This window comes from Pituophis catenifer, unplaced genomic scaffold (assembly GCF_029215685.1).
Source record: "Pituophis catenifer annectens isolate HBS135680 unplaced genomic scaffold, rPitCat1.0.hap2 SCAF_3, whole genome shotgun sequence".
Lineage (NCBI taxonomy): Eukaryota > Metazoa > Chordata > Lepidosauria > Squamata > Colubridae > Pituophis > Pituophis catenifer.
Window position 1 is genome coordinate 174790729 of NW_027256883.1, and position 22483 is coordinate 174813211.

Sequence of the window (22483 nt, forward strand, 5' to 3'; positions counted from 1 at the left end):
TAGAACTCACAATCTCTAGCTTTCAAGCCTGGTGCCTTAACCAATAGACCAGGGGTCTCCAACCTTGGCAACTTTAAGACTTGTGGACTTCAACTCCCAGAGTTCCTCAACCAGCTTTGCTTTGCTGGCTGAGGAACTCTGAGAGTTTCAGTCCACAAGTCTTAAAGTTGCCAAGGTTGGAGACGCCTGCACTAGACCAAAGCTAAAAGAGAATTTTTTTTTTCTAAGTATATATTGATGCTTTCACATAATTATTCTTTGTTAAAAATGCAGTCACAAATGTTCAGAATTTCTCTTACAAAAGTCAACTATTTTCTGTATTTTTTTTTTTAAGAATGGATTTTTTTCATTGTGGTCATTGCAATGCTTAGGCTACAAAATCCCTAATGAATGCATACCATTAAAACCTTAATCGATTTAGAAAAGATTTTAGCATCTGGGGCTTTTCCCTATGTACCTGAACTTGAGTGTCAATCTGCTACCAACTAAACCTAAATGATGCTTCATTTCCTGTAAAAATGTATTTAGAGAAATAATTAATAAGTCTCATATTTTTTTAAAAAAAAAGAATACAGAATTGTTTTAGGGAAACAAAATATAGTATGCACATATGAAGAACTCAAACCAAAGGATGAATTATTTCCCCCCAAAAAAGTAGCATATTCTTATATCAGCAACATTTTCTACAGTAAAAAATAGCACTTCATCTTTAAACGGCATGTGCTAAATCTATATAAAGCCTATATATTGTTCTTTGGGCAATCTCATTCATGTATTAAAAAGAACTTCTGAATATGCAAAAGGACTTATATCAAAGGAGTTGTAATAGACCTACAGACTCGAGATCAAATTTGAGTAAATGGAATTTGCAGCGCTGATTTTAAAGAACCATTTTTAGATATTCAGGAAGTGAAAGGTAATCTTGGATGCCATTTAGTTCCACTACTGTTTAGGATTATCAAAAGATAGACATTCTACCCAAAGCTGTATCTTTCAACTTTCCTTAATTTAATTCTCTTCTAACTGACTTGTGTCCTCACCATAAGAAGAAACCACAAGAAGCAGTCAAAATGGCATAAGGCATCTTGTGGATCCATCTCAGAATATACTTACACTTACCTTCCTCACTGATACTTTAAAGACCAAATAAACTAAGGATCTTCTTCCATTTTTATGTGTTCCTCTGACCCAGAAGCATTGATAATTGCCTTAATTTTCTAGGCCAATCTGATATCTTCATCAATTGGTGATAACAATTATTCAGTGTGTTTATAATAGACAAGTGTCTCTGTCTATTATACATACAAAATAAATATTCTAAGTTGTTACAATTTTTAGTGTTGAGGTTTTTGTTCTCATAATATTATATTTTTTCTTTAAAAAACAATAATTTGCCTATTCATTTTTTGTGGATCCTGCAGATGTTTCAGGGCTCTTTCCATCATTCTGGATCATTTTAAAGATATGTTTCAGGTCTAAACTACGGGTGAGAATGTCAAGTAGAACCTCATCTTTCTGTACTCCATCTATGAATTCTTCAAGAGACAAATCACCTACAGAAACAAACAAGAAAATTTGGTTCATGGATGGCCTGATGAAATGAATGAGAGCTGATTTTGTGAATAATACAATGCATGGATATCCAGTTAGCACTAACTGCATCATCCCCTAATGCTTAAGTCTGGTCACCTTTTGAGAAAGAAAAAAAAAGTTGTAGCCTTTTGTTATGCTTTTGACATTCCCATTTCTGTAAGGACATTAAAAAGTTTGATGGATCAACCAACCAAATGCACCAAGGAATCTGTAAAGAATTTAGAACTGATCTTGGAGGTAGAGAAAAACGAACAAACAATTAAGTTTCTTCAATCCTGAGAAAGAGGAGAACATGAGAAAGAAACTCAAAGCAACCTTGCCTTGATTGTATATGGTATAAGATGGGACAGAGAGAAACTTGGACAGCTTTCAAGATTGTGTTATCCTATCTTACTACAAAACAAGCATTCCTGGATTCCCTGCCATGCCTGTTTCTTGATCTAGCTTGCATCAAAGGCTGACATCAGACTTCAAAGCCTGTCCAAGTTTCTCTCTGTGGATAGATGCAAGACTCAAATCTGAAGCCGATGGCTGAATGGATGGGATGGGCCTATGGGTTTCATTCCACTTACCATTTTCTTACTTTTGCATAAGAAAATGCAGGCTTCAGCTTGTAAATAACTTCTCTGTTTCTGATCTTAAGTAACTGGAAGACATGATTTCTGAACCTCAATATTTCACTGGTTTTAACTTTAACTTTCTCTTCTTGATGTGCACTTTGGGCATTTCCCATTGATGATTATTCCTTCATTTTTGAGACTAATTTGAAGGGGTGGTGGGTGCAATAAAATAGACTTCAAGGAGGTAGAATTGTTAACTGTTTAGCTAGATTCAGTAAATTTATCAAGCCAAAAAGAAATGGAATAGCATCCAGTCCATTCTGAACATTCACAAATTGTCAGTTTTAACCTTTTTCCTACTCAGATATTATTATATACTATTGGATTGCAACCATTAATATCTCAGCGTAGATAGAGAAGTTTCTTACCATCTCCATTTATATCAATTTTATTGAACACCATATCTGTGAATTCCTCAGCTGACATGATTTCTTGACATGGATTAATGGTGCGAATTGCCTGAAAAGAAATATATATATATATAAAAAAAAAACATTTTAAAAGGTCTACATTCAATTTTCCTACCTGTGAACAGTTTGAATATATATGACTTTTTAAAAAAAGAAAACCAACAAATTCTCAAATAGATGCAGTATTTTCCAATAGGAATTACAAAATAATTTGTGATTTTAAAATGTGAAGATCAGATTATATTTTTATATATAAAGCTGGCTGAGGAATTCTGGGAGTTGAAGTCCACAAGTCTTAAAGTTGCCAAGGTTGGAGACCCCTGTGTAAGACAGTTCTAATCCACCCAGTTTTTTGTCTATATATCCATTTACCCAGTCTTCTTGCTTTCTGCTTGTGCTTTGGTTTTGGAGAGGTTGTGTAATCTCTTTAAGCACTTTGCCCGCACCAAAGGAGAAATAGGAGATAGTCTGCCTCTCGCTATAGTCATTTGACCATTCTAGCTCTTGACCTATTGCTTTAATGATTTAATCACTTTCAGGTGATCCATTTGTCCCCTGCTCCAGCACAGAGTGGTTCTCCTCTAACAGACATTGGTCTGGTGGTAATTTTGATTTATTTTTTTTATTTAGCAAATGTATACAACTGCCCTTCTCAGATGACATGAATCTGGGCAATGTATAGGCATTGTAAAGATAAAGGTTCCCCTCGCACATATGTGCTAGTCATTCCCGAATCTAGGGGGCGGTGCTCATGTCCGTTTCAAAGCTGAAGAGCCAGCGCTGTCTGAAGACATCTCAGTGGTCATATGGCCAGCATGACTAAATGCCAAAGATGCACGGAACGCTGTTACCTTCCCACCAAAGGTGGTCCCTATTTTTCTACTTGCATTTTGTATGTGCTTTCAAACTGCTAGGTTGGCATAAGCTGGGACAAGTAACGGGAGCTCACCCCGTTACGTGGCACTAGGGATTCAAACTGCTGAACTGCTGACCTTTTGATTGACAAGTTCAGCATCTTAGCCACTGAGCCACTGCATCCCTTATAACCATTGTTCCATTATACTAAAGCTGTATGACCATCATCAAAACCCTAAAATACAAGTAAAAAGTAAAAGCATAGAATAAACAAGAGTGCAGGAGAATACTAATCAATTTACATAAAACATTCTATCTAGAGTCACTTTGAAAAGAGATGGGCACCAAATATATTTCCTAAATAATAATCATCACTTTGCAGGATCCCCAAGAGTTTCCGAAAATTGCTGGAAAAAGTATGTTTTAAGGAAGACTTTCTGGAAGGCTAAGAGATTTGGGAATAACCTCACCTCAGGGGGAATGTTCATTACCATAGGAAATTCTAGCAACTACTATTCTGACTGTTGTTTTTTTGGGGGGGTGAGAATCACCAAAAACAGCCCCCGAGTTCTATAAAATAACCATCCTGCTTCTATTAGTGATCAGAGAAGATTGAATATTAGATTTATCATTACAAGTTTCAAGTACTGTTGATACTATTAATGTCTCTTGAATTATCATATTTATGACAATTATATGTTCCCAATCATCAGTGCTTAATGTACTAGACTAGCTGACTTGACAAAATGATATTATGTAGAGTTTAAACCCACCTCTGTTATAAATATAGCATCCTCTACATTGAATATATTACAGTTTCCCCACTCATTTTCCTGTACATAAGTAATAGATATATATGGCACATATAGTGTGGGTGAAATTTAAAAATTTTAGTATCTTACCCATCAAGGGCAATATCTGGATATATCAGCCATTAATAATGAAAAGCACAATTGACTGAAGAAAAGATTGAAGAAAATAATTTACCTTAATGATGTTTAATAACTCATCTCTGTCAATACAGCCATTCCCATCGACATCATAAAGCTTGAAGTACCACTTCAATTTCTGTTCCACTTTCCCTTTCAGAACCAAGCTTAGAGCTGCCACATACTCCATAAAATCAATGTATCCATCCTATTGAAGAGCAAAAAGTGACATATTCATTAAGTAAGCTAGTGCTATACTTACATCCACAGCTTTTATAAGTGTATTTTTGAACTTGCACTTTATGATTATGATTATTGCTGATGTTGCAGTTATCATCTAATGTTGTAGTTATCCTCTTGAGCTTGAAAGCTCTTATTCAGAAATTATGTTTTTTTTCCCCCTTTTCTACTGATTATTTTGCTTAAGGCCAAACTTTTTTGTTTTAGAGTGAAAGTTAAAAGATCAGGCCAGTGTATTTTTTGAAGAGTAAAATTTGTGATTATTTCTATGATAACATAACCAGAAAGGAACTTCTCTGCTAAAAACTGTCCCATGCAATTGTATAATAAAATTGCTACAGGTAATCATAAAAGAAGATAGTACTGCATGGGGAAATGTTTAAACACAGGACGTTTTAACATTAATTTCAACTGTTAACATTCAGTCATGATGAGCAAAGAAAATAAATAAGGCACTTTTTCAATCAGCCTTATTGGTCTTCAACTATTTGCACATTGTTTCTTAAGATAATGGTATGCTATTAACTAGTAATAATTTGATGATCCGTTGATGTTCCATGGCTTTATTAGGTCAAACAAGGTTTTCAGGAAAGAGATAATGCATTGTACCCACTGAGTTTAGGAGAAATTAAGACCACAAACTAAAAAGTCATCTTGCGCATTTCCTAAATGGGCCAATACAAATTAATCAACCCTATAAATTAATTTAGGAAAGAACAGATTAGGAAAGGAGAGGCAAACTCACTGATGTAACTTAGTGCAGTAATGAAACATCTGCAAACAAACAACCAAGGTCACAAAGCATCAAGAATTCCACATTCAACCATGAATTACAGATATTCTCTTCTATTGAATATATGTCTGCTTAATTGCCTTTGATTATACCATAATTTTTATAGAACAGTCTATATTTCAGGACCCTTTAATCGTCCATATTGGAACCATATCTTCCAATGTCTTACAGAGTTTTTTCTGTTAGAAGAATTACTATCATTAACTTTTCTTCTATATGGCATCTATTTCGCCTGATCTCTCACGGTCAAACGTGTATGCTCCATCTCTATTCACATAATGAAATTCACATGAGTTTAGCATGTCACTAAATTAAGGTGCTTTTTATTTTTAATTTTACTGTTCCTAGTCAATGTCTCATTGGAATTTATGCGTTACAGCTAGGAACTCCTTGAATCTCCTTGAAAGGATTTTGCATGCTTCAATCTATTTTGCTTTGACGCAGAGACACATGAAGGTAAACTGCTGAAGTGCAAAGCTGACCCAACAAGAAAGCCCAGCCTGCTTCTTTAATGTCAACAAACAAACAATTCCACATTTGCATGCTTTCCCTCAGAAAGAGATATTCTCCTCAAAGTTCCTCACAGAATTCTGTATCTGGTTCCCTACCATTGTCAGCAGTCAACCGTTGAGTTTCATAATATGACTTAGTCAAAATCATTAGCTTCATAAGATAACTCCATTCTGGACTGTTGGTACCATAGTACCCCCAAATTCCCAGCCAGAATTTTTACCTTTCGCTTATGGAAAGCTGATTCAGTGTTATAATTTTATATTTGCACAACTACAAGTGATAGACATTGTTAATACTTGCCACATGAAATTATTTGGATACGAAAATAATTTTTGTAGGGTTAAGTATTTAGAGACTGATTTAAAAAAGTAAATGATACAAGAGAAAAACTGGAGCAACCTGATATTGGGTAGAAGGAAATGACAATGAAAATCATTCTCTTCCACTTCTACTTATGAGTCTTTTAATAAGACAATTCTAGGCTTCTGAAGACTAGTCTTATTCTTTTAAATCATCATCTAATCCAAAAATAATTAATTTAATCACTGTAACAAACATTTTTTCAAAAAAATATACCATGGTTTATTTATATAACACAATCATAAAAACCATTTGAAACATGACATAGGAAGTATATGCAGAATTAATGCCAACATAATGCTTTTGTTCTTTAGTTAAAACTAGTCATTACAGTTAATTTTCACAGAAACAAATCTATCAGCCAAAGTAGAAAATAAATCAACGTGCATAAATTGTTTCATTGACCATTGCATAATAGATCTATATACATCACTTGCTTGTCAGCACAAGCAAAACTCCTGAGGCACATTAAAAATGAATAAATCATTCTGGCATCATGTTTCATATATTATATTTACCCACAAATATATCAGCTAATAAATATGTGTGGTTTTTTAAAGAACCACAATACTCCATATGGTTATCTTGATCAGATGAACATTTCTAAGTCTTTTGCAACTTCAATGTTCTCCACACACACACACACACACACACACACACACACACACAAATGTGCAAATACAGAATACTGTATGCAATAATTATTTATTAAACTTGTAAACTTAAACTCTCAATGAATCTGGGAAGCTATTATATTAAATCACTTACCTTATTAAAATCAAATGTCTCAAACATTTGTTCAATGTATTCGTTTGATTGTGGACTCAGATTTTTCAATCCAAAAAACTGTTTAAACTCATGTAGAGTCAATTGTCCAGAGGGACACTCTGTCATAAATTTCTTGTACCACTGGTGGCACTCTGTGGCACTCAATTCTTCAACAGATTTGCCATCCATATTCCCCATATTTAAAGCTAAACAGGGATGCACGTCTTTCAGGAACAGTGAGATATTCTAAAAGTTTTTTTCCCCTCCTTATTAATTAAATGTTCATATAGAAGGGATAGCTCAGAGGAAAACTAATGAAATAGAAAAGAGGGCAGAAGCTGTTAAAAATAAACTTCTTTAATGAGGGAAGGTGAAGCTCTTTGAGAGTTTTAAAATAGTGACAGCTTCTTCAAAGCAGCTTCTGATATTTAAGGCGCTAAAGATTTAACACTAAATAGCCAATGAGAGAAAAGTCCTGTGATGGGTTACTAGTGTCATAGAAAATTGAGATCAAAAATAGAACAATGTAAAATGGGAGACTAGTGGATTATAAGGTACAGAAAAAGATGAAAATGGCCATAATAACCATAACTTTGAAAATAGCTTAATAATAAATAATCCACTTTTGATTATGTCAGACATGATTATGAAAAAACAAGAAAGAGTTTGTAAAAATAATTATGTTGTCTTTCACAGTTCTTATTACTTTATTTGTTGAATTATAAAATTGGAAAAGGCCATTCAATTTGAAAGCAGGCCCATTCAAATAAGCAATGCCCTCAACTGAATTCTAAAGCTCATTGCGCAATAGACACAGTGCAAGAAACAATCCACTGGGTTGTATTGAATACAATAAGGATGAAATAAATACAACAAGCTAAGTAGCATGTTATACATAACCATGTCTTCTACTGAGGTATACCTATAACATCACATAGTAATGATAAGTCTAAAGAAAGAAATGGTTAATGACTTTCTTCATGTACTAAGTATATAATAATAAGCATATTGTATCTACCCTTGTGGCAGCTTTCCTCTTTTGTTATCTTTTACTAAAAGCCCTAAAGATCTGTGCAGACAGTGGTTGCTCAAGGGTATAAGTAAATTGAACTGGGAAATGTGGGTATATGTTTAAACTCCTTTCTACAGATTTTTGCATTGCAAAGGATTCTCTAAGCACATTCAGCTAACTTTTGGGAGCTCTGACGATCCAGTAACTCAGAAGAGGTAGGCCTGCCCATCATAGGAGCTCTGAGCAGAGCAAATACAGAGTTCTTTACAGAATTTCAAACACTTACTAGACAAGCAGATAAGAGAAGACACAAGGCAGAGACCTTACAGATACATCTATATCTTTTTTTCCCCTTTTTGTGACTTTGAGTTAGTTTTGACTCCTGGAAACTGCCTGGATTAGTGCCTGCAGTCTTGGCAAGGTTTTTCACAAGCTTCTTTTCTAGTGATGAGAGTGTAATTGGGCAAGTAATTCAACTTGTCTTCATGCCTAAAGTGGGACTATAACTCATAGCCTCCTTTATAGACTGATGCCTTAATCCCTACCCCATACTGGCACTCTATATCCATGTCTACCAAGCCAATTTAGATCTACTTATAGACCAGTCAACTGCAGGTATTTATGGTTATTAGTATTTCTGCATACTGTTATTAAGTTAGTATTTCTGCATACTGTTTGCTTCCTCAAGAAATTATCAATATTGTTTGTGTTGCAATATTTTCAGGATCAGACTCAATAAAGATAATAGAAGTTGGAGATTTAAATATATCTCTCTTTAATCATAATAGGCATTCTATATTCGCTGAATATTCAAGATAGAAGCAAGGAAAATGGGGAGGATGGCTCCTTTTATATACAAGGGGTGGAGCCAGGAATGGGAGTGGTAAATTATGAATACATTAAAGTCCAAAGAATAAGTTAACCCCTGATGTTCCATATATACATTATTTACACATTAGAGAATAAGGCATTTACATCTGACAAATCCCCCTCTAAATGCCGGTTCGTTATACAACACCAGTTACATTCAGATTCAGGACAATATAATACATATAATTTAGAAGTTAAATATTTGTGTTGTTTAGAAGGTAAGGGTTTTGTTAATATGTCAGCTAATTGTTCAGAAGTATCACAATGTATTGCTTTGATGAATCCGTCTTGAGATAGTTGTCTCACGTGCTTAAATTTTATATCAATATGCCTGGACCTTTGTCCAATTGCATCGGATCTAGATATTTCAATGGCCGCTTTATTGTCTTCATGCATAATAAATGGTAAAGTAGGTTTCTTCCAAACATCTGTGATCAAATCATTGAACCATACAAGGTTATTTGCAGCTTTAGACAAGCAAACATATTCCGCTTCTGTGGTAGAAGTGGCTACCAGTTCTTGTTTACCAGTATACCAGTAAACTGGACAATCGTTCAATAGAAAAACATAACCAGAGGTACTCTTTCTGCATGATGTATCACCAGCCCAATCTGCATCAGCATAACAAGTAATTTTTGGTTCTTTGTCATTATTGGGTTCCAATATTAAACAAAAATCTAATGTACTTTTTAGATATCTTAAAATTCTTTTGACAGCTTCCCAATGATACAAGGTTGGTTTGCTAACATATCTTGACAATAAATTGAGAGGTAATGCAATATCTGGCCTAGTCCAATTAGATATATAAAGGAGTGAACCTATAACTGATCTGTAAAATGTGTTGTCTTTAAACTCAGGGGAAGATTCATCATTGTTTCTAAGAAAATCAGTTTGCATAGGTGTGTCACATGTTTTGGCATTATTTAAGTTACATTTGTTTAGGAGTTCAATGATTTTATCTTTCTGAGTAAGTTTGAATCCCCTTTTTGTTTTGTTAATTTGTACACCAAGGTATTTATTCACTCTACCTAGTGATTTCAATGAGAAGTGTTCGTTTAACTTATTTACAAAGATTTCCCTGCTCTCTTTATGCTTTCCAATATATAAAATATCATCCACATAAATTAATACAAATTCAATATGATCATTACTCTTTTTTACAAAGAAACAGTTATCAGCAGTGGTGGCGTTGAAATCCATGGTCTTTAGTACTTTTACCAAACAATCGTACCATCTTTTGCCAGATTGCTTCAATCCGTACAGACTCTTATTTAATAACCAAATTTCGTTCTTATTAGTGTATTGACTGTGTGGTGCTCTTACATATATTTCCTTATCTAATTTTGCATGTAAGTATGCAGTCTGTATGTCATATTGAAACACGTCTAGATTGAGTGCAGATGCTACTACAAGAGCTGTTTTGACACTCTCTGTTCTCACTGTGGGTGAATATGTGTCAGTATAGTCTTCTGGATATTTTTGTGCATAACCTTGTGCAACTAGTCTGGCCTTGTATAAGGTATTACCTCCTTCTAAATTCTTAATTTTATAAATCCACCTGGTACCTATAATTGTTTTATCCTTAGGTGCGATCGCAGGTGTGAATACATTTAATCCTTGTAAACTTTTCATTTCTTTTTCCATAGCTAGTTCCCATTTTTCTCTTTCTTCACGGGGAAGTTTCAATACTTCCTCATATGTATTAGGTGTTATTTGTTCTCCATCCATATGCATAATATAATCTTTGTATTTATTTGGTATTTGGTTTCTATTATTTCTAATATTTCTTTCAGGTTTGCTATGGTTGTCATGCAAATATCTGGCTTCCTTTTTTGTTAATGTGTCTGTCTTTATTTTATGCTGACTATTTGTCCAAGTTTTGGTTTTGTTTTTACTTTTGTTAATATTTTGATTTTCTGTTGTTCCTTCCTCGTAAGATATATTATCTTTGCTTTTATTAGGAAAAATTTCATTAAGGTGCAACTTAGACCAATTGGCCTGCTCATGAAACACAGCTGTTCTGGATACTATAAATTTGTTATTATTATCGATGAATCTGTACCCTTTGGTTCCAGTTTCGTATCCCATGAATCTTAATCTCCTGGATACGTTTTCTCCCTTTCTCCTCAATTGTTTAGGTATGTGCACGTCTGCAGTAACTCCAAATATGTGCATGTGTGCTAATTTAGGTTTTCTATTGTACATCACCTCATATGGTGTCTTATTCACAATACTGGACCATGTTCTATTTTGAGTGTAATTTGAATAATGTAAGGCTTCTGACCAAAATTGTTTGCCTAAACCAGCATCCTCTAATGTGCATCTAATCATGGTTTGTAGTGTGGAGTTCTTTCTCTCTGCAATCCCATTTTGAAATGCAGAAAATGGATTGGACGTGAAATGTAGCATCCCTCTATCCTTTAACCATTGGGAGAATTCTTTAGACATGAATTCACATCCCCTATCTGTCATAATTTGTTTTATTCTGATATTATGTTGTGTTTCTATGCGTTTGTAGAATTCCTTAAATTTCTGAAAGGTTTCATCCTTGTGCTTTAATGTGTAAACAAAACCATAGCGACTGTAATCATCCACTATTGTTAGGAAGTAACGTTTTCTATAGGTAATTGATGGAGTTAATGGACCAACTAAGTCCATATGTACCAAATCAAAAATATTGTTAGTTGATCTGTTAGATTTTTTTGGTCTGGGACTGGTTTTTAGTTTGGTGGATTTACATACTGAGCATTCTAAATAATTTTCACAATTTTTTATTTTTACACCTTCTGCGTGTTCAGTCATTTTTTGTACTACAGGAAAGCTTGCATGTCCTAACTTCCTATGTAAGATGTGAGCACACTCATCATGAATTGGTTTACCTATTTTTGGTTTCTTCTCATTGTGTGTATTTTTGTTATCATGAGTTATTTTACATTCATCATTGTCACTGTTACTGACATTTTCATCATCTGCTTCAATACAATCTTCCATATTTGAATCAATGTTATGTAACCATCTTTCTTTGGTTATCAGATAGGGTAGACCCCCTTTTATCATCACAGTGCCTACATTTGTTTTGTTCTTTTCTATATTTGCTTTCCCCTTTGAGAAAACTATATTGATGTCAGATTCTCTGCTTAGTTTTATAGCACTTAGTATGTTGTGAGGTATTTCTGGGATTAATAATACCCCCTCTATTTTCCCTAAACCAGGCAAGGTCACATTTCCTCTGCCTAATACTTGAACCTTTTCTTGATTAGCTACCTTTATCACAAACTTATCTTCTGTAAATGAAGATAATATACTTTTGTTGTTAGTGGTGTGATTTGTTGCACCAGAATCAATAAGCCAATTATTGTTCTCATCTTGTTGTGTTTTGGTGCTGTCTTGTTTATTTAGCCCATTTAGTGACCCAGATTTTCTCTCTTTTGAATTTTCTCTACCCCCTCTACTTTCTCTGTAGTTTGGTGGACTTCTATATTTGTGTCTATCTGTGGAAGATTGTCTGTAATTGTATTTGCTCCTATATTCTGGCCTATGTCTCTCCCTTGGGACTTTGGGACAGTCTCTTCTACTGTGTTCCCTGGATCCACAATTGTGGCATCTAAAGGCCTCATTATATTTATCTTGAAAGACTACTTTCCTAAAAGATTTGTGTTCTGTTTGGTTACTGGAACGATTTTTTCTTGAATTGTCTTCTGCTATCAATTTGTTAGATAGACTTTCTATTGATAAATATCCCAAATTAATGGTATCTAAGTGTGACATAAAGCTATCCCATGATGGATCAAGTGAATTGATAATAACACTTTTCATAGTTTGATCTGAAATCACTTCCCCCCTCAATTGCAGCTCAGCTCTTATTTTGTTTAGATTTATCAAATGTTCACTTATAGAAACCCCTGGTTTCACTCTAGAAGAAAAGAAATCCTTAGACATTCTTGTGGTTGTGGCTACGCTATCGCTGTGAAATAGATTAAACATGCATTGAATTATTTCTGATACAGTTAGGTTTGGTTTGATGCTATGATACATTGCAGGAGACACGCTAGAAATTATTATGAAAAATGCTCTATGATGTAAACAGTCTATTTTTAAAGTCCAAGGTCTTCTTGGAGGACTAGTTATAAAGAATAGTAAATTTTCTTTCATAAAAATAACCTGAAGCTGTTGGTACCACTCTTGTAAATTAATGCCATCAACTCTAAGTTTTGGGAAGTCACTGGGTAAGTTCCCCACATTATTTTGTCCATTACTTACAACCTGAGGCAGTCCGTGGTCTCTCAAGTGCAGGAAATTACAGAACGGCATTGGGATGCTTGTAACGAGTCTGCGCGGTTCTCTGGCCAGTTCAAGTCTTTCGGGGCCGTCTACGTAGTTTTGCACATGCGCGTTGCTCATTTCTTCTTTGGCGCCGTTGTGGAAGGTTCTCTCCATTTCAGCTCTCTCGATCCGCTCCTCTTCAGATGAGTCGGTCTCTGGCTCGGTTTTTGGGGCTTTGTTGATGGCGACGGTTCTTCTCTTTCTCTTGTGTGCGCTTGCACTCGATTCTGTCTGCGGTGTAGGACGGAATCGGCATGGCTCTCTGGGCTCGGGTGTCGTCGTTTTCGAAGTCAGGATGGGAGCGTGCAGGTCTTGAGTTGTCGGTTTGATTTCTTGCTTCTTCGTTGATGTCTTTGAGATTTTCAATCTTGGCCCAAAAGCAGCAAAAAGCGTTTTCATTGCTGACTTTACTTGAGACTTTGTTAAATCGTCTTCACTTTCTGATTTTGGTTCATCTGAAGAGTTTGAGACTTCTTTTTCACTTTCTTCGTCTGATAGCGTTTTTCGCGCCAGAAATTTTGAACTGAGCGTTTTGATTGGCTCTGCTTCACTCTCTTTTGAAGTTCGTTGAAACCAAGATGGCTGCCGTTCAAAATTTCGCGCGAGGTCACATCTTTTCTTTTTTACAACTATTTTCTCAGTAGTCATTTCACTCACAGTTTTTTGATCTTTGGGTTTTTCTTTAATGACGTTTTTCTCTCTCGCTGCTCCGCTGTTCCTCAGCATCTCCTGGAGGTCCGCGATGAGGCTTTCATCATTCTTTTGGCTTTTTAGTATCTTTAATATCTCTGATCTGAGTTCGTTATTTTCTATCTCAATTTCTTCCTGGTCGTTGTTTTCACTCATCAGTTCTTCTTCTTCAGTGGTGTATTCTTCGGATTCTCTCGAAATCGCATTAGTGGATTCGTTGATCATCTCTTGATCAGTTTCTATTTCTTTGCTGTAGGCCCTGGTGTTGGGCCTATCTTTCTTGGACATTTTTAATTACTTATTGAGTCAATTAACCATCCTCTGCTACCAGCTTGTTGCAATATTTTCAGGATCAGACTCAATAAAGATAATAGAAGTTGGAGATTTAAATATATCTCTCTTTAATCATAATAGGCATTCTATATTCGCTGAATATTCAAGATAGAAGCAAGGAAAATGGGGAGGATGGCTCCTTTTATATACAAGGGGTGGAGCCAGGAATGGGAGTGGTAAATTATGAATACATTAAAGTCCAAAGAATAAGTTAACCCCTGATGTTCCATATATACATTATTTACACATTAGAGAATAAGGCATTTACATCTGACAGTTTGTTTCAGATTCTTTTTCCAATTTCTGCTTCTTTGTTATATAGCAATTAACCTGAATGTGAATTAACTGTATAAGCTATTATTAAGTTATTATCTGAAATTATATTGTCAGACTATATGCTTCATGCTTCTAGTTCTAAAGATAAAGTTTCCAATACATATATGTCAGGGGTGTCAATCTCACATCATCACAGCGGCATCATGTGACGTATCAGGACTTTTCCCCACTTCGCTAAACTGGGTGTGGGCATGGCCAGCATGTGACAAATCCAGCCCATGGGCTGGGAGTTTGAAAGCCCTGATATATGTGAATGAAAATAAAATGAAAATAATCTGTGAGAATACACTGTTCTATCTTGTACACATATGTTCCTTAGCCTTGAATATATTGCTTCACATTTCATCTTTTTCATATATAACTCTGTGTGTGTGTATGTGTGTGTTGTGCATGTATTCACAGACTATAATGCTTTCATATCAATTGATTTACTGAATTTCTGAACCAGCTCTTTCAAAACACAAAGTCAGATGCTTTTAGTAGGTCTCGTAAGAATTCATATAGTCCCGTGCTTCCCAAACCTTTTCTTTCATTACTCAAAACCCACTTATTTTCATAAAATCCTTTTTATTGCTTATCAGAAAGTTCTTATTTAAATGTACTGTTGTGACTGAATTTGTATATTGTTACTTAAAGAAAAACCACCTTTACTTAATTTTGGGTAATTTACCCAGGTTTGGGAAGCAATGATGTAACCCAATGGAGTTAACTCACTAAGATGGCCTTGTAATTTTTACATCTATCTTACAGGTGATTACCCTTAATTATTAGATTCTGAATATCAATGGGAATGTTATACAGTTCTGTTACACAGATGTTAAAGGGAGTATTGTGGGTTTTCATTGTAATATCTGGAACTACCCTGTTTCCCTGAAAATAAGCCCTCCCCGAAAATATTTAAACACAGAGCTGGAAATCAGATAGGAAGGCAAGAGGAGCCCCATCTTGCTCCATGTGCCCCAAAATAATAAGACATCCCTGAAAATAAGGCCAAGTGCTTATTTTGGGGTTCAAAAAAATATAAGACAGGGTCTTATTTTCGGGAAAACATGGTATGCTTGGCTGGACAAAACAAATCTGAAATTGCTTTGGCTTTAGTTCTCCCTAATTCTCTGGGAATAATAAATATATGTAGTAAACAAAGCAACAGAGAGAAAAGTATCTGCTCATTTGATCTTCATTTTGGTGCTTTTCTGGCTGGTGGGAGATCTACAGCTGTAGATGTTTCAAAGCCAAAGCAAGGCGGCTTTGATATCTTTCTTGTAGGACTTGATTTATTCCATCATGGTTGGTTCCAGAAGCTCTTGCTTTAAGGCAGAACTCTGTTTTTTTATTTGAAGCTCCCACAGCATCTCCTTTTAGACATGCTTGGAGGATGACAGAGTTCAGATTTTGAATCAGAATGCTGTTAGGGAAGTCTCAGGAGAAACACATGGCTGTTTCAGACTTTTGAGCCTTCTGAAGCCACACCTGGCTTTTTCTGCACAATAGTTCTCCATTTTGGAATATTTACTCTCTCGATATCCATGACTTTCCTTCGGTGGTCAGTGTCTCGACAATACCGATAGCCACAGGTTGGTTTTTGTAAAGTGTAAAATGGATTGTAGGAATTGGAGTAATTAGGGTTATAGAAGGCAAAGCTAAGATACTCAGGCTTAAATCCTCCTGAATGTATGACCCTAGGGACATATTCAGAAATTAAAGCTTGCTCCATCTTGTAGCCCAGAGCTACAGGAAATTTCTTTTGGGGTTTGCATGCAGGATCTGTTGACTTGAGCAAAGCTGCAGCCCCTTTCTTCTCCTGTGCCATCCTGCAAGGCTTGACTTAAGACCTTGTCTTCATGGATAACTTGGTCTGTAAAGAGAAAAGCCAAGGGGAGGGGAGGACAGATTTACTCTCCCTTTTATACAACAAGCAAGAGGAGTAGTATTTGGCCAGTTGATTATCCCCAAACACAGGACCACATTATAATTGTGCAGCAGAATCCTGTGAATATTTGTGTTAGCCTGAATCCATAGCAAGGGGGATGTTATCGATAACAAGCCACCCACCACCAAACTCTTTCCCCAAAGATTTTTAAAACCCATTTCTCTCCTAATGGAGGGGCAATTTAAAATCTGAAACAAACTGATTAAAAGTAACCATGGTTAGGAAGAAAAAGAAATGGCAGGTGGGAAAACCCACTTTGAGATGTAAAAAAAAGATGAGATTTCCATCCATAAAGACATTATCCAGTAGCTTGAATTCTGCTATGACAGAAACAAAAAGGCCATTTTTGGCCTTTTTCTACAGACATCTCTATGTCTAACAAGCACTATGATTTTTTTTTAAAAAAAATTAAAGTCACTTCCTCCTCTCCTACCTTTCCAATTAATTTTGAAAATGTTTTCCGTTGCAGAAGAGGCCATGCAGTTGTGCTCTCCTATTGGAAAAACAACAACAGTGAATCAAATCCTTCCCACCACAATAATAAACAATCTATCCCCCCAAGCTTTCCACTAGATTTTGGCTTTTATTGCAAAGTAACAGATAGGTGAAAAGATGCCCGGCAGCTCAGCAGTTCCAGGCAGAAAAGTAAAAGATTGAAAGTAGGAATCAGAGGGTATGGTCAAAAAAAGTCAAGATGGAAGCCGTGATGCGTGACTGAATCTCTGCTTGTTTTTATATCTGTTGCAGAGGTGGGTTTCAGCAGGTTCTTACCAGTTCTCGAGAACCGATAGTGGAAATTTTGACTGGCCCCGCCCTCATCTATTCTCTGCCTCCCAAGTCCCAGCTGATTGGGAGGAAATGGGGATTTTGCAGTATCCTTCCGCCAGAGTGGGGTGGGAATGAAGATTTTACACTATCCTTCCCCTGCGATGTCCACCAAGCCATGCCCACCAAGCCATGCCACGCCCACCAAGCCATGCCCACAGCACCGGTAGTAAAAAAAGATTTAAACCCACCACTGATCTGTTGTACATATAATGCTCAGGAAACTGTGCAGAGCTGCAATCACACTGTCAAAGCTGCATTTTGACTTTTTTTGACCATACCCCACAGACACCCTTTGTATGAATTTTCAGAAAGCGGAGCAGCTTGTCCTGATCACCCATTATTTCTTTCTGCTCTCTATTGGCTCCCTTGCAATTTGAAGCTACTTTCCAAACACCAAAACTCTTAGGAGGCCCAGAGAAAAATCAGGGTTCTTTCAAGGAAAGGTGGTCTTTTTTTCAGCAGTTTTCATGGATGAGCTGTCAGTCTTCTCTCTGCTTCAAGAAGCCTTAGCTAACTTGTGAGAAGTATGATAAGAAATAATAGTAAAAAAATTAAAGCTGCAGGGAGAAAAATGCAGGGGAAAGACCTCACAAGATGGGACATGAAGAGAAGGGGCTATTTGCTGAGGAAATAAAAAACTGAAGCAACTAAAAAAAAATCAAGGAGGCAGTCTGGACAAAGACTTTTTCATGGAGGAACCTATGGGTCATTCAGCAACTCTTCTCTCTTTAAGCCCCTCTGACTTCAAACCATTTCAGCTTGCAGGTCCTGATATTTGTCAAACAGAAGTTGGGCTGATCAGTACATCAAATTTGCAAGATGACAGAGGAAAAGAGAATTCCTAGTATTTTTATGAAAATATTGCACCCTATTTGAGTTTTTCTGTATCCTGTATAGACATACCATATACACATACCATCAACTGAGAAACATTGCTTTAAAGCACTGCTGTGCTTTGGGGATCTCAGAGGCCCTGTTACCACCACGTCTTTCTGGACCATCTCAGTATATGCAGCACTGGAGCAAGTCAAGTTCAGCCTGTGGTTTAGTGCTGGGCCACGTGTGTACTTCTGCCCCTCTGTAGCAGTAATATCTACAATTTATACATTTATTGTTATGACTTAAAATACAAAAATATAAAGCAAGGATGAGGAGCATACTGAACAATTACTTCCAACCTTTCTCAACACTCACTATGTGCTTTTTCCAATGCTGAGAAAACTCTTGTCCCCTATGGCAGAAAACCATACTGACTTGAAATTTGCTGCCCCTATTGTCAATTCCTTAGCCTGCATATATTGCCTTTGCTCCCACTCACTGACAATGTCCTGATATCCTCCACCACCACCCCCGATTTTACACATTCTTTGCACATTATTGGAATAAAGGGAGGAGGAAATATTTTGACACTGGTTCAATTACAAATGATCTAAGAAGACCTCATTCATGGAGCTCAGAAGAAGACAATGTCATGGGGATTCGGCAGAAAAAAAGATGGTGCCCGGCAGGGGTGGGTTCTACATTTTTTTACTACCGGTTCTGTGGGCTTGGCTTATTTTGTGGGTGTGGCTTGGAGGTCATGTGACTAGGTGGGCATGGGCTGGTCAGAGTCATTTCTGGAAGGTCCTTGCACTTACGACCAGTCCTCGCACTTACGACCCGACTCATTTGTTTGCTTTTAACACTGATCAGCTGTAGGACGGCCCCTTGAAGCCCCGCAGCAAGAGTTTAAACAGTTTTTTTCCCTCTAGTCATCAGCTGGGACTCAGGAGGCAGCAATAGATTGGGGGTGGGACCAAATAAAAGGTAAGAATAACGTGGGGGGGTGGGAGGGCGGGGGGGAGAACTGGTTCGGTGACATCATATCGTCTCCGCTACCGGCTCAGCCAAACTGGACCGAACCGGGAGGAACCCACCAAGGGGGCCCAGAGTAGTTTATGTCAGGGCAGGTGCAAAGGGGAAAAGAGCCAACATTTATGTGCTTATGCAAACTCTCTGCATCTCTACTTGTTTATTTTCTTCTGATGGGCTAGACAAGAAGAAATGAGCAGATAGTTATTATCTGCCTCGGACTGCAGGAAGGGGGATGCATAGTCAGATTGTTTGAGTTTTAGATTTTTTTTAAAAAAAATATGATGATTGAAGGGCAGTTTAAAGTGAAATATATATATATTTTAAAAAATGGGAAAATGTCAAAAACTTTAGTTAGGTGATTGTAGGTGGTCTAAGTTAGAGTTCCCCAAGCTTTCCAGCTTTGTAGACAGGCTGGGGGCGGGGGGGGAGAGAAGGGATGGTTGCGCTTGAGCAGCAGACAAGTGTGCATATGCGTGCAACCCCACTTGTACGAGTAGCAGACAAGTGTACCCACCACTTGCACAAATGGAGCTGTGTGCACGCAAGTCTGTGGCTCATGCGAATGCGGATGCGTGCCCACTTGGCCTCCACTTCCAGAGCCCAGTTGTGAAGGGCTCAAGGCCCAGTAGTGGGTTGGGGATCCCAACTCTAAGTGGGGTTTTTTTTTAAGGCAATAAAAATAATTTACAATCAGTTATTCATTTTATGAAAACTAATATAAAGATTGGAACAAGACTGCAAAGCAGCTTTCTTCAAATCAGAAATGAGTCTTGCTAGTTCTGCCTTTGTTTCAGCCAGTCTTTTAACATCTTGGTATGATTGCTATTTTTTATTGTTATATATTTGGTTAATTCCAAATAAAGTATTTTATTCTCCAACCTGTCTCTCTTGTGATGATTACATTCCTACAGACTGTTGAATGAAAAATGATTTATTCAGTAGTTAATGAAACTGTTTATTTGTGCATTCTAAAAATGGATGTGCCCTTGACGTTATTTTAAAACCTTATTAATGGTTTTCTACTTTCCATGACGCTCTGAGCTTGTTAGGCTCCACTAATTCAGCTCTCTAAATCTAGTTCTGTCCACTAAGTTATAAAGCCATTAATCCTCTAACAAGGGAAATTACCTTGTAATAGCAGTAAAACCCTAGGCAGCCAAGCCAATTGAGCAAGATAACCTGGTTTTATTTGGGTGTTTTCTGTTTAGAGAAAAGACACCTTTCATCAGCCACCCTTCAAAGGAAAAGATTGTTGTTGTTGTTAAATAAAAGTTTTAAGGAACATAGATGTTCTTTTTAAAGAAGCAGCTCAGTTTTAATAGCATAACAGTCTAAATGCAATCTTAGCAACTTCAAGATGTGTGGACTTCAACTTCCAGAATCTTCCCAGTTCTGAGAGTTGAAGTCTACACATCATTAAGTTGCTGAAATTGAGAAGCACTCGTGTACACTATACTATAAGACCCAGTGGTGGGTTTCAAATTTTTTTACTACCGGTTCTGTGGGTGTGGCTTGGTGGGCGTGACATGGCTTGGTGGGCATGGCAGGGGAAGGATACTGTAAAATCTCCATTCCCACCCCACTCCAGGGGAAGGATACTGTAAAATCTCCATTCCCTCCCCACTCCAGGGAAAGGTTACTGCAAAATCCCCATTTCCTCCAGATCAGCTGGAACATGGGAGGCAGAGAATAGATGGGGGTGGGGCCAGTCAGAATTTTCACTACCGGTTCTCCAGAACCGGTCACAACCTGCTGAAACCCACCTCTGATAAGACCACTATACACTGATCTATAGCACATTATACTGTAATACAGTGTTGTAACATGCTCAGGAGCTACGCGCAGGCATGAGAGAATCATGCTGTACCGCGTATGCGAAAAACTAGATAAAGGTTGCAACAACTCATAGATAAGGGCTGCAACAATTCACTAGCAGCTAGGATTGTAGATCTTCCCAAATTTGGGCATTGCTTCCATGTATTACTTGTACTTACGTATGCATTACATGAGACATGCTGTAATATATTATTGGCTTAAGCTAACAAACCCCTCCTGCCTTTGTTTGTGTACAATAAAAGAAGCTCCCGGAGTCAGATCTGGGTCGTCTCATCCCGAGAAAACTCGTGTCCGTGTCTTTTCTCAATATTGACCTCATGGGCGGCCCGCGGAAAACTCACAATACAGTACATCAGGAGTCCCCAACCCCCGGTCAGAAACCCCTGGCAGAAACCAGGCCACACAAACAAGCAAAGCCCCATCTGCGGGATGCAGGCAGCATGCGAAACCATGCTCCCCCACACCTCCAGTCCACGGAAAAACTTCTCTCCCCAGAACCAGTCCCTGGTGCCCAAAAGTTTGGGGGCCGCTGCAGTACATGATACATTTGCAAGTGAAATCAATCTGTGGACTCAAGAAGTCCCCAATCCCTTTTCATAGCCTATAGAATCTACTCCAAATGAGTACTGACTACAACACTTTGAAATTGGTGGGAAATAAAAAAAAAACCCTACAGAGTATGTCCTAAGAGAACTTGTCACTTCAGTTTGACAAAACAGTTTTCTTTGATGAGCTGTTGAGCAGTTCTTTGACCTAGTGAAGACGTTTTCAGAGCCAAGGTCATACTACTCTGTCTCAATTGGTCCAAAGCCACTGCTACTGAGCAATAAAGATGGGATCTGCTTTGCTTCCCAGAGGAACACTGAAGAGATGTTGCTCTCAAATTTTTAACTCAGTTGTTAAGTGAATTGACTTTGTTTGTCAGAAGTTCGCAAAAGGTGCTCACATGACCATAGGATACTGTAACCGTCATAAATATGAGTCAGTTGCCAAGCATCTGAATTTTGATCACATGACCATAGGGATGCTGCAATGGTGATAAGTGTGAAAAACAGTCGTGCCACTTTTTTCAGGGGCCTTGTAACTTTGGATGTTCACTAAACGAACTGTTGTAAATTAAGGGCCATCTGTTTTCTGTTAACAGGATCCTTTAGCATGAAGTAACCCTGGTCCTAGTACTCTGCTATTACACTTTTGTGCTAGTTAGCTTTCCACAATATGGTGCCCCTGGTCTCAGCACGTGGAGGACAGTAGGAAAAATAATTTTTAACTGGATAACTGGATGGGATGGATAGGTTTTGACCCAGCTGCCCTGTAAAGTAGGTTTAGGCTTCTCATTTTGAATATCAGACCATTGTTTTATTTTTCAATCCAGACAGGTGGACAAAGG

At 37.2% G+C, this 22483-nt stretch overlaps 2 protein-coding genes across 2 annotated transcripts; both read right to left on the reverse strand.

Annotated features, from left to right (window-relative positions):
• Positions 1–1395: 1395 nt before the first annotated feature.
• Positions 1396–7279, reverse strand: GUCA1A (guanylate cyclase activator 1A). The gene is made up of 4 exons (XM_070939814.1): positions 7082–7279; positions 4466–4615; positions 2582–2672; positions 1396–1553 (listed from the first exon to the last, which is right to left on the reverse strand). Exons 1-4 carry the CDS (start codon positions 7277–7279, stop codon positions 1396–1398), a joined length of 597 nt encoding a protein of 198 aa, XP_070795915.1.
• An 8807-nt stretch (positions 7280–16086) lies between these two features.
• CIMIP3 (ciliary microtubule inner protein 3) lies at positions 16087–16488 on the reverse strand. Its single transcript, XM_070939815.1, is given in 1 exon segment — positions 16087–16488. A coding segment is annotated over 1 exon segment (402 nt).
• Between the last annotated feature and the right edge of the window lie 5995 nt (positions 16489–22483).

Coding starts and splice junctions, on each gene's coding strand:
- GUCA1A (XM_070939814.1), bottom strand. CDS start 7,279: ATGGGGAATATGGATGGCAAATCTGTTGAAGAATTGAGTGCCACAGAG. Junction 2,673..4,465: donor AGTTATTAAACATCATTAAG/GTAAATTATTTT, acceptor ATTTCTTTTCAG/GCAATTCGCACCATTAATCC. Junction 1,554..2,581: donor AATTGATATAAATGGAGATG/GTAAGAAACTTC, acceptor TTGTTTCTGTAG/GTGATTTGTCTCTTGAAGAA.